Source organism: Anser brachyrhynchus (genome assembly GCF_964034855.1).
Source record: "Anser brachyrhynchus genome assembly, chromosome: 17".
Lineage (NCBI taxonomy): Eukaryota > Metazoa > Chordata > Aves > Anseriformes > Anatidae > Anser > Anser brachyrhynchus.
In genome coordinates, this window is record NC_137710.1 from 15,798,770 (window position 1) to 15,809,809 (window position 11,040).

Sequence of the window (11,040 nt, forward strand, 5' to 3'; positions counted from 1 at the left end):
GTGATTGGAGACAGAAGGTGTATCTCTTGTGGGGTCGCTACCTCCCAGGGGAAAATCCCCAGCTGGAAAGTAGGTTGATGTGGGAATTGCCCTATTGCAGAATCCCCAAGAATTACCATGAATTTTGTATCTGCTTGACCCTCAGCTGGGAGCCCTGCACTCAGCTGCTAAAATACCAAGGCTTCACTGCCCTGTGATGAGAGGAGCAGAGTTCCCTGCCTATGGCACGTGTGGGTTGCTGCCCTCTGCCCCAGGCTTGCTTTATCTGGTGCTTAGGAACATGGTTTGGTGGGTGATATTGGTAGTAGGGGAATGGTTGGACCAGCTGATCTTGGAGGTCTTTTCCAACCTTAACGATTCTATGATCAGCGCCTGGCGGGCTGCTCCAGTGGTACCATGACAACGGCAGCAGAGCTCCAGCGGGAGCACTTGGGCTTCATGCTCCCACCATCTGGTTTCAGCAGCGTACGGCTCTGCCAGGCAAACAATCCAAGCTGAAATTTTCCATGTCTGCAGTCTGCCTCAGGTTGTGCTTTAGAGAGGCTTTCTGAGCAAGGTGGAGAGTGGCAGAGTGCTCAGACATGGTTAATTTGTTGAAAAGATTATTTTAAGAGAATAAATCATCTGGGATAGCTCGTGATCAAGGGAGCATTTGATCAGCATAGTTTCAGTGGAGGAAAATTTAGTCAGCCCCCACATGAAGCATTACTAGGAGGTATAAGGCTGAGAATATGCAGATATTCTTTTTTTTTTTTTTTCAGCTGCAGGTTTTCTTTCTCTCTGCAGCCCCCCACATCAGTGCATTTGTGTCACTAGAGGGTGACACCTTCCTACAGGGTGATGCCTTTCCTGCCCGGTGGGTGAGGGAAAGGCTGTTGACATAGTCTACCCAGACTTCAGCAAAGCCTTTGACAGGGTTTCCCACAGTATTCTCCTGGAGAAGCTGGCAGCCCGTGGCCTGGACAGGTACACACTCTTCTGGGTTAAAAACTGGCTGGATGGCCGGGCACAGAGAGTGGTGGTGAATGGAGTGAAATCCAGCTGGTGACCGGTCATGAGTGGTGTTCCCCAGTGGTTGGTGTTGGGGCCCATCCTCTTCAATATCTTTATTGATGACTTGGATGAGGGAATTGAGTGCACCCTCAGTAAGTTTGCAGGTGACACCAAGATGGGGGGATGTGTTGATTTGCCGGAGGGTAGGAAGTCCCTGCAGGGGGAGCTGGACATATTGGGTCGATGGGCAGAGGCCAATGGGATGAGGTTCAACATGGCTCAGTGCTGGGTCCTGCACTTTGGCCACAACAACCCCATGCAGCAGTGCTACAGGCTTGGGGCAGAGTGGCTGGAAAGCTGTGCAGAGGATAAGGATCTGGGGATGTTGTTCAATGCTCACCTGAACATGAGCCAGCAGTGTGCCCAGGTGGCCAAGAAGGCCAACGGCATCCTGCCTTGTGTCAGGAATACTGCAGCCAGCAGGACGAGGGAGGTGATGGTCCCCCTGTGCTCTGCGCTGGTGAGGCCACACCTCGAGTACTGTGTTCAGGCCCCTCACTACAAGGAGGGCATCGAGGCCCTGGAGCATGTCCAGAGAAGGGCTGCGAAGCTGGTGAAGGCCCTGGAACACAAATCTTATGAGGAGCGGCTGAGGGAACTGGGGGTGTTTAGTCTGGAGAAGAGGAGGCTCAAAGGAGACCTTAGTGCTCTCTGCAACTACCTGAAAGGAAGCTATGGGGAGCTGGAGATCAGCCTCTCCTCACAGATAACTAATGATAGGACTAGAGGGAATGGCCGCAAGTTGCACTGGGGGAGGTTGGGGTTGGAAATTATGAGAAATTTCTTCTCAGAAAGAGCAGTGAGGCATTGGAACGAGTTGCCCAAGGAGGTGGTGGAGTCACCGTCCCTGGGGGTGTTTAAGGAAAGGTTGAACGTGGTGCTTAAGGACATGGTTTAGCAGGGATAGTGGTGGTAGGGGTATGGTTGGACCAGATGAGCTTGGAGGGCTTTTCCAATCGTAATGATTCTATATGGGGCTGGCTGTGGCCCTGTTTTGCAGTGGCGGTGTTTCTGCCCATGGTATTTGGGCTGGAGTCAAATCTTGTGAGAGTAATCCAAAGGAGCTGATCTGGCTGGAAATGCTAAAACAGATTATGGGATTTCAGCTGACTCGGCTCCTGTGCAGCCCCAGAGCTCTCAAACAGCCGTACAGATACCATAGGAACACACAGCTGGGGGCCGTCTGCACCTTTGGTTGCAGCTCAGGTGGCTTCAGCCACCCACGAAGCTGGGCCTTAAGCTCTGCCAAAGTCTCAACGCATGCCAGAAGCTGTGTGGAGAGGGGATGTACGAGTGGACTGAGTTACCTGTTCATTTGGTAGAAAGTGAGCAAAGGGAGAGTTGCTGTGCCAGCCCTGTGTTTACTCATGAGCTAGAGAAAGGTCGATGAGCAGTGATAGGAAGGGACGAGGCCCATTTCCTGATGCTTGTTCTATACTTTGCTGAGCTGAACAGGAGGATAGCAAGGTCCTCTACAAAGAAGGGAAGTATGTTCAGCATGGATAGAAGTGAATATATGCACGTGGGAGCACTTAGTTTCAAATGACAGGCTCCAAGTTGACTGTTACCACTCTGGGTATTTGGGGTGATGACTGACAGGTCCATAGAAAAATGAGCTTTCATGCTCAGTAGCCATCAAATGGCACATCAGGAAGTATTAGGATGGGAGCAGAGAAGAAAATGAAAAACATTTTACTGCTGTGAAGCCACTGGGTGCACCAACACCCAAACACTGCTCCCTTCCTTCCAAGAGTGCAGCAGAGCTGGAAAAGTTTCTGTGAAAGGCAGTGGGGACACAAGAGGCCTGGAGCACCTTCCACCTCCATTCCTCCACCTGAAAACAGTGCCCAAGAGGGGTCAGGGTTGAGATAAAACCACAGGAGAGGAACTTCACTCTCTTCAAATACAAGGACTGTTATATGAAGCCCGTAAAAAGCAGGTTCAGGTGGAACAGGGTTGGTTGTGTGCCAGGCAGCAGAGCTAGGACGCGCCTTGCTGCAGGGGGTGAGGGTGCAGAGGGTTTACGCTGGTTCCAGAGGAGTTGAGGCAGTTGTGGAGAAGAAATGCATTTTGACTTTGCCAAGGAGGAATCACGCACCTCAGTGTCTCTGCTGGACTCCAAGTACCCTTTCACTGGGGTTTCTGTGCTCTTCTGCAGGCACTGCTTTTTCCCCCCTTGGCAGCAGCACTGTGAGCAGGACGGGCCAGTCCAGAACCCGCCTGCCACTGCAGCCCCTCCGGCTGCTTTCCCCCACGCCGCAAAGTGCCGAGCATGGCGGTGGTCCCAGCCACCCGGCCAGGGGCTCCGGAGCACGGGGACAGGGGCAGATTCCCCCCCAGGACAGCAGCGGAGGAGCAGAGCAGGGTTTCAGCCCTTCCCTTCATCGGCTGCGTTCGTCGCCCGGGGTTTGGGCTAACAGCTCCGTCCTCCGCTGCCTCCTTCACCGGCTCCGCTCCCGCCCACCCTGCGGGGGTGACGCGGGGCCGACCCCCGGGGCCCTGCCGTGCGCCCGGCTCCCGCTGCCACCGCCCGCTGCCGGGGGCCCGCCCTTCCGCGGGGCCGGACCGGGCGGGGCCGGCTCGCCTGGGCTCGGCTCGGCGCGGATCGGCTCGGAGCAGGTGCGGGCCGGAGCCGCGCGGAGCTCCGGGGGCGCAGGGGCCGCCCGCGGCGGGCACGGGGCAGGTGAGCGGGGCCGGGGCCGGGTTTAAAGCGGGGCCCTCGCCTCGGCTCCGCCACCTGCGCCAGCGAAGGGCGCGGCTCCGGGAGCGGGGCCTCGGCGCTGGGCGGCTTCGGCTCGGGTGCGCCTGGCCCCGGGGGCGGCTCGGGGCTCGGGGGCGGCTCGGCCCCGGCCCGCGGCGCCGTGGGTGCGGGTGAGCCGGTTCCCCAGGGAGCGGGCCCCTGCCGTGGGCTGGTTGGGGGTGCCGGGGAGACCTTTCTGCGGCCTGGGAGGTTCGGGGGAGCGGCGTCGCTGCCCCAAAGCGTGGCAGGCCCGCTAAGCACGGCCCGTGGTCTGGGGACGGCCGGTGGGCAGCCCTAGCTAAGGGAGGTGTGTGAGGGGGGCAGCTGGAAGCAGAGAGCAGCTCGCGGCTGCCAGACCAGCTGCAAGGCCTGAGGGTCCCCGGCTCCGCATCCTGCTCCGCCAGATGCGGCTGGTTCCAGCCGGTGGATCTCTCTCCTGGTCTGGAGAGGACACCCACGTCCTTACTGGAGCTGGTCTGGACTTGGCCGTGCTCGGCCTCGCCGTACCTCCTGCTGCGTCTCCTTGTCGTGCGTGGGCTTTCCCTGGGGACGCAGTGAGACGCTGTGGGGGCCAGACCCTGCACAACCCCTGGGTGGGCTCCTGGCATGTCAGGGCTTCCCCTGGGAAGGGAGATGCTTAGTGAGGTGGAGGGGAAGCAGCAGAGAAACCTTCAGCGTGCCCCGAGTTGCTTGGTTTGGGCTTTTTTTAGCACAGCTCCATTTTCAAATAGGAAAGGCAGGGAAATGCTGCCCTTGAGGTGCTGCAGTTCTCTGCTTGCCTCACAAGCATGTCACTGGTCGTTGTGCATGGGTGGCTGGCTCCAGTGGCCCCGCAGGAGGATATGGGGCGGTGCTGGGTGCTGAACCCACCGCACTCTCTATTTGGAGCCGGCAGGTCCAAATCCGGGGAAACGTGCCTGGTGACTTTTCTACCCTGTCCCCAGCTCTCCTGGGCTTGGCCAAGGTGCAGGATCCGGGCAGTGGAGGAGAGGGTGCTGGGGCTGAGCAGTCCCTGCCGGGTTTTGCAGCAGAATGCAACCCGAGCATTTCTGAGCTGCTGGTGCCGGGGCTCCTCACACCTTCCTGCTCCCCCACTAGGTCTCCGAGCAGGGTGTCGCTGCTGTGGAGCCCTCGTCCTGCCAGAGGGCAGGGCCCGGTGCCTGCAGGATGGCGAGATGGCTGCCTCGCTCCACGGACCTGACCCGCTTCTGCCAGAAACTCAACCGAGTGAAGACCTTAGAGGATGACATGATGGAGACATCCTTCAACAGATGCCTTTCCACCATCGACTTGACGCTACTGGGCATTGGGGGCATGGTGGGCTCTGGGCTGTACGTCCTCACAGGCACCGTAGCCAAGGAGATGGCTGGCCCCGCTGTCATCGTCTCTTTCATCATTGCTGGCTTTGCCTCACTCCTGGCTGCTCTCTGCTACGCCGAGTTTGGGGCCCGGGTACCCAAGACAGGCTCTGCCTACATGTTCACCTACGTGTCCGTGGGTGAGATTTGGGCGTTTCTCATCGGCTGGAACGTGCTGCTGGAGTACATGATTGGGGGCGCAGCGGTGGCCAGGGCCTGGAGTGGCTACCTGGACTCCATCTTCAACCACAAAATTAAGAACTTCACTGAGACCCACATCGGCACCTGGCAGGTTCCCTTCCTGGCCCACTACCCTGACTTCCTGGCAGCCACCATCCTGCTGGTAGCCACTGCCTTCATTTCCTTTGGGGCCAAAGTGTCCTCCTGGCTCAACCATGTCTTCTCGGCTGTCAGCATAGGCGTCATCCTCTTCATTCTCATCATGGGCTTTGTCCTCGCACAGCCCAAGAACTGGGGTGCCCAGGAGGGAGGCTTTGCCCCATACGGATTGTCAGGCATCATGGCTGGCACAGCCACCTGCTTCTATGCCTTCGTGGGCTTTGATGTCATCGCGGCCTCCAGTGAAGAAGCCAGGAACCCACAGAAGGCTGTCCCCAGGGCCATAGCGTTCTCCTTGGGGTTGGCCACCGGCGCCTACATCCTTGTGTCCATGGTGCTGACACTGATGGTGCCCTGGCACACGCTGGACCCTGACTCTGCCCTGGCTGATGCATTTTACAGGAGAGGCTACTCCTGGGCGGGATTTCTGGTGGCGGCTGGCTCCATCTGTGGTGAGTACGGACCGGCTGGTGGAGGTGGGAGCGTGCAAACCTGGGGCTGGGAGGTAGGGTGGTTTGGGCAATGCACCAAATCTCACGTGGGTTCCCTTTCTCTGCCTGTCCCTCAGCAATGAACACGGTCCTGCTGAGCAACCTCTTCTCCCTGCCACGCATTGTCTATGCCATGGCCGAGGACGGGCTCTTCTTCCAGGTGTTCTCCCGAGTGCACCCCCGCACGCAGGTGCCCGTCATTGGCATTGTGGTCTTTGGGCTGCTCATGGCCCTGCTGGCCCTCGTCTTTGACCTGGAGGCCCTGGTGCAGTTCCTGTCCATCGGCACGCTGCTTGCCTACACCTTTGTGGCTGCCAGCATCATTGTGCTGCGCTTCCAGCAGCAGAAGGCAGGCGCCCCCACGCAGCCAGCTGGCAGCCGGCCCAGCCCCGAGCCCTGCGAGGGCCCCGCCGCCAGCGAGCTGAAGGAGTACGAGTCCTTCTCCGACAAGCTCCAGCTGGTGGATAGAGACAAGGGCAAAGAGCACCGGGAGCCGGGGCAGCTGAAGGCAGCTTTCGAGCCCTACCTGGAGTTCCTCAGCGACTTTTACCCAGGCGAGGTGGTCACGGTGGCTGTGGTGACCCTGATGGTGTCTGCCATCTGCCTCTGCTCCATCTTGGTGTTTGGCAACACCCACCTCCACCTGCCCACCTGGAGTTACTCCCTGCTGCTCGTCCTCTTCAGCCTGGGTTTCCTGCTCAGCCTGCTCCTCATCTGGGTGCACGAGCAGCAGCGCAGCACGCAGACCTTCCAGGTACGTCTGGGGCCATGGGCTGGGACGAGGCAGGGTGTGAGCAGCACTGCTGGACCCTCGAGAGCCTGCGGTCACCCTGATCTGGTGAAAGCACTGCAGCTGCTGAGGAAGAGACAGGAGGAGCAGGGTGTCAGTGAGCACTGGGTGTGGGGTGTTGCTGTCAGCAGTGTCACCTGGCAGGCAGGGCACAGAGGGTGTGGGAGCAGGTGGAGTTGGGAGAGGCAGAGCAGTGACTCTGAAGGGACTCTGAGGCACGGAGGACGTGAGGCTGTGCGACACGTGATACTGGACTGCAACATCAAGAAGGTGGTACTGGAGAGGTCCTGTCCCCTGGGGAACGCATGAGCCTTCCACTGAGAGCATCCCTGGCATGGTTCGGGCAAATGCATCCTTCCGCCCCTGTGGTGGCGGCCACATCCTGGGAGCAGATGTGCCCAGGTTGTGCTGGGATGGGTGTCCTCCCTGTCCATTCGATGGGGAGCAGCACACCCTGCCCTTGAGGGTCACTGCTGCCTTCCAGCATTCCTCCCCATGTCCTCTGCAGGTCCTGGCTCTCCTCCTGCCCATCTCAGATACCCCTGCCTCTCGAGCAGTCCAGACATCCGGAAGGCAGTGTTGCTCCCTGCCTGTGTTATCTAGCCAGGACCATGTTGTCTCTGGATTGCACTGGGTCTGGTTTGGTCCTTGTGCCCCTGCCTACCCTGCCAGCCTGGCAAGCAGCCAGGGAAAAAAAGGTTCTCAGAAAGCCCCAGGGACCAGGTACAAGTTGTTGTTCCCCACATTTGCTTGCCAGAGCCGTTGTGTCTCTGCGGTTTTAAGGACAAGGACACGGTCCTACAGCACAGCAGCTGTGTCTGTTCCTGGCAGGTCTCTCAGTGATGGCTCTGGTTCTCTTGCAGATCCCCCTGGTGCCCCTGTCCCCAGCACTGAGCATCGTCCTCAATATCTATCTCATGCTGAAGCTCAGCTATGTGACGTGGCTTCGCTTCACGGTCTGGCTCATCTTAGGTGAGTGCTCTCATGGCAGCATAATCCCTGAGAACCCGTGCTCCCTTCTGGGGAGAGGGAAGTGCCTGGTGTGGCTCTGGGGAGCAGGAGCAGGGCAGCAGTGACCTCCCTGCTCCCAGCCTGGGCAGGCTGCCCTCAGTCTGTGCTCACCTCAGCAGCTGCCGCTGGCTTCAGCAGCTATTCTCCCCCTGCCCGGGGGGGTTTACAAAGTGCATCGTACCCCTTCCTGCCTTTGGTTCCCCATCAGAGGTGCAAGACGATGTCTTCCAGCCTCTCCCTGGCCCCCTCTGGTTCCTGCTCCAGTTTGGATCCTCCACGTAAGCCCTGGAGCAGAACCACTCCTCACTGCCATGGTAGCTCACTGGAGCTTGGGAAGTCTGTCAGGGACCTGAGGGAGTTCTCCTGTGGGCCAGGTGTGCTCTTCTTGCTGTAACGTGCTGTAGGATTGATCATTTCCCTCCTGCGCTCAGCTGGTTTAAGCATCCCCTGTCGCATCCAGCAGAAATCTTCTGCATCAGTCCTTCAGCATGTGGCACTGACCAGAGTCATCTCCAGTCAGGGGAAATCCCAGTTTCCTCCACTCATGCAAGGAGAATTCCTGGAATATCTTGGCACAATCTGCCTGCAGGCCCCCCTGACATTTGAGATGTGTCCAGCACAGGGCCCAGCAGCTTCAGCACCATTGGGACTGGGCCACCAGGCCTGTGTCTGCCCGGACAGTGGGCTGCTGCCCCTGTGACCGCAGGCACGGCGCTGGCTTACCTGGGAGTGGGGGGCACCACCTGGGCTAGTGATGGTCCTGGCCAAAGGTCCTGGGGCTTCGTGGGAAGGCCAGGGGGGAGAGGGCAGATCCGGAGCCCCTGTGCTGCGGCTCGTGCTGCTCCATCAGGATGCCAGCCACATCTGTGCCTGCTGCTTCAGGTCCTCCTCCTCCTCTGCTGGAGCCACTGCTCTCTGTCTCCTTCTGCAGGCCTGCTCGTCTACTTCGGCTATGGCATCTGGCACAGCAAGGAGAACCTGCGGGAGCCCCAGCTGCAGCGTGTCAGCGCCCACTACGTGGTGTTCCCCAGCGGCAGCCTGGAGGAGACGGTGCAAGCGGTGCAGCCCAGCCCCCAGCCTGCTGCTGGGCTGCCAGACACGGACACCGATGAGGCCAAGAGATGACGCCCCAGGGGAGGGGGCAGCTGGGTGGCCACAGCTCTGGAAGCGCCTGCCCCCACCCCACGACAAAGCCAGGGACCCCCCTCTGCCCGGCCCCTTGGGCAGCAAGGGCTGCCTGGGTGTGTGGCTCCGTCCAGGGAGGGCATGGGGACACTCGCCCTTCCCCGTGCGCTTACTGCGGAGTGTGGGGGGCTGGCTGCCTCCATCCCCAGCCCTGGAGACATGGCTCTTGGCCCCCAAAACCTAGTGCCTGCCATGCCCATGGGGAGCCTCGTACCTGCCACCTTCCCCTGCGCACACCCAGGTGCCGTGCAGCAAATCTCCCTTCTGCTGGCCCATCCCCGCAGCCCTACACAGGCAGGGACACCGGGGCTGGGCCAGACAGCCCAGTGCTGCCCAGCCCAGGCCTCGTCCTGGTTCTCGCTGCAGCCCTGAGCTGCCAGCAGAAGGAGCTGACTGTCCCCTTGGCTGCCCCCACCTCTCCAGGGGCTGCTCTCATGAAATGCCAGGGCTGCGGGATGCAAGGAGCAGCTGGGGACATGTGAGCTGGAGAAGGGATGTGGCAGGGTGCAGGCACCTCCTTCATAGCCAGGGCCATGGGAAAGCCAGTGCGGCTTGCATTGTAGGAGCCCCGCTGCCTCTTCCCAGCTGCTGGTGCCAGCTGTTTTGGGGTGTGCTGGAGGCTGGCGGCTGCACCAGGCAGACTGGGAGCCCAACTGCAAGGTCCTGTCAGGCCAGACTTTGGCCCGGCCCTGCAGGAAGGGTGGGCGCTCAGGACCTTGTCCTCTGAGGTGCCAGCAGCCTCCCTGGGAGCCTCCCAGCTCCCCCCTGCCTCTGCGCTCCAGCAGCTCATTCCGCACCATCACCTGCATGGGCACAGGCACTGCCCTTTCCTGGCGCCTGGTGGCTCAGGAAGGACTCTGCGGGTGCTCTTTGGTGTCAGCCCCTGCCCTGCACATGTCCCTGAGCGGTGGTGTTGGTGGCGGGGGGGTCCCAGCACCCACCTGGCAGTGCTGCTGGGGCTGCCCTGGCAAGGATGCTGTGCTGGGCAATCCCTGCCTGAAGCAGAAGGTATCGGGGTTTTGGCATGTTTTGAAAGAGGCTGCTGAACTGCGAGGCCTCCAGCATGCACGCCCTGCCCTGCCCTGCTGTGTGGTGGGCATGCAGCATCCCCTGCATCCCCCGTGGGGTCAGCCGTGCCCTGGCAGGGAGCTGGTTCCCATTGTTCATCCCGTCACACCCAGGGTGCAGGGGCTCTGCTCAGTCTGATGGCTCCTCAGTGACCCCCCCCAATGGCACAAATCTGCTGGCCCTGCCCATGTCCTGCTTGCCCCCTGCGCTGTTGCTGCTGCCTGGACCCTGCCCTGTGGCTGCCGTAGGGGGGGGCTGCTCTGTCCCCACCGTGCTGCAGCCCTGCTTGGCACCTCTGTGTAGTGGCTTGTGAGCAACGGGCTGACTCAGTCACCCTCATAAATACTGGTTCTGCAATGGCTCTGTGTGTGTGTGCTGTATGTCCCCCATAGCCCACCTCTGGAAGCTGCTCCCCCAGCAGGAAAGACCCCGGAAGCTTGGGCAAGGGGAGGTTTGCACCACCTGTGAGGGCTTGAACCCCTTTGTCAGCTTCAAGGACAATGCTGAGCAGGGAAGTGTCCTGGCACCAGGGCAGACTCTTTAATGCTGCCAAAAGTCATGACCTGAGCTGATGAGAGAACTTGTGAACCAGTGTAAATAATGTGACTTAAAAAGCAAGTCGCAAGATAGCCTGTCTGGCCCCAGCCTCACCGTTGTTCGCTAGGGAAGTTCCTTTCCCTGATAAGAAAGTCACTCTTCATTTAAAAAAAATAAATATTCAGCAGCTGGCTGGGGAGACAGATAGCTTTAAGTCTCCTTATCAATTGTTTCTTCTTAATCTCCACTATAAATCTGTTGTCTTCAAGATAAAGGCCAGCAGGAAAGAAGTAGAACTCCTGGCAGAGCAGAAAAGGCTGACACTCGAATCAGTTTTCTGTTCTCTTTTGTAAGAAAGGGTACTGCCACACCGTGAAATATGCTCAGCGGTGGCAGGCTGAGCTCACCCTGCATGGGCGGTGTTTGGTACAGCTTCATCTGCCGTGATGACCTGAGTGTTGCCGAATG

General features: G+C 59.5%; 1 protein-coding gene across 4 annotated transcripts; it reads left to right on the forward strand.

Moving 5' to 3' along the window:
* Window positions 1-3,325: 3,325 nt before the first annotated feature.
* On the forward strand, window positions 3,326-10,392 carry SLC7A4 (solute carrier family 7 member 4; the record flags this gene model as incomplete). Of its 4 annotated transcripts, none has more annotated exons than XM_080558919.1 (5): window positions 3,326-3,736; window positions 4,892-5,942; window positions 6,059-6,735; window positions 7,635-7,743; window positions 8,714-10,392. In XM_080558919.1, 5 exons carry the CDS (start codon window positions 3,326-3,328, stop codon window positions 8,905-8,907), a joined length of 2,442 nt encoding a protein of 813 aa, XP_080415045.1. In that variant the 3' UTR covers window positions 8,908-10,392. The 4 variants fall into 4 exon arrangements, with proteins under 4 accessions (XP_080415045.1, XP_080415047.1, XP_080415048.1 ...); XM_080558921.1 differs by having other exon boundaries at window positions 3,597-3,672; XM_080558922.1 differs by lacking the exon at window positions 3,326-3,736 and adding an exon at window positions 3,775-3,852.
* Between the last annotated feature and the right edge of the window lie 648 nt (window positions 10,393-11,040).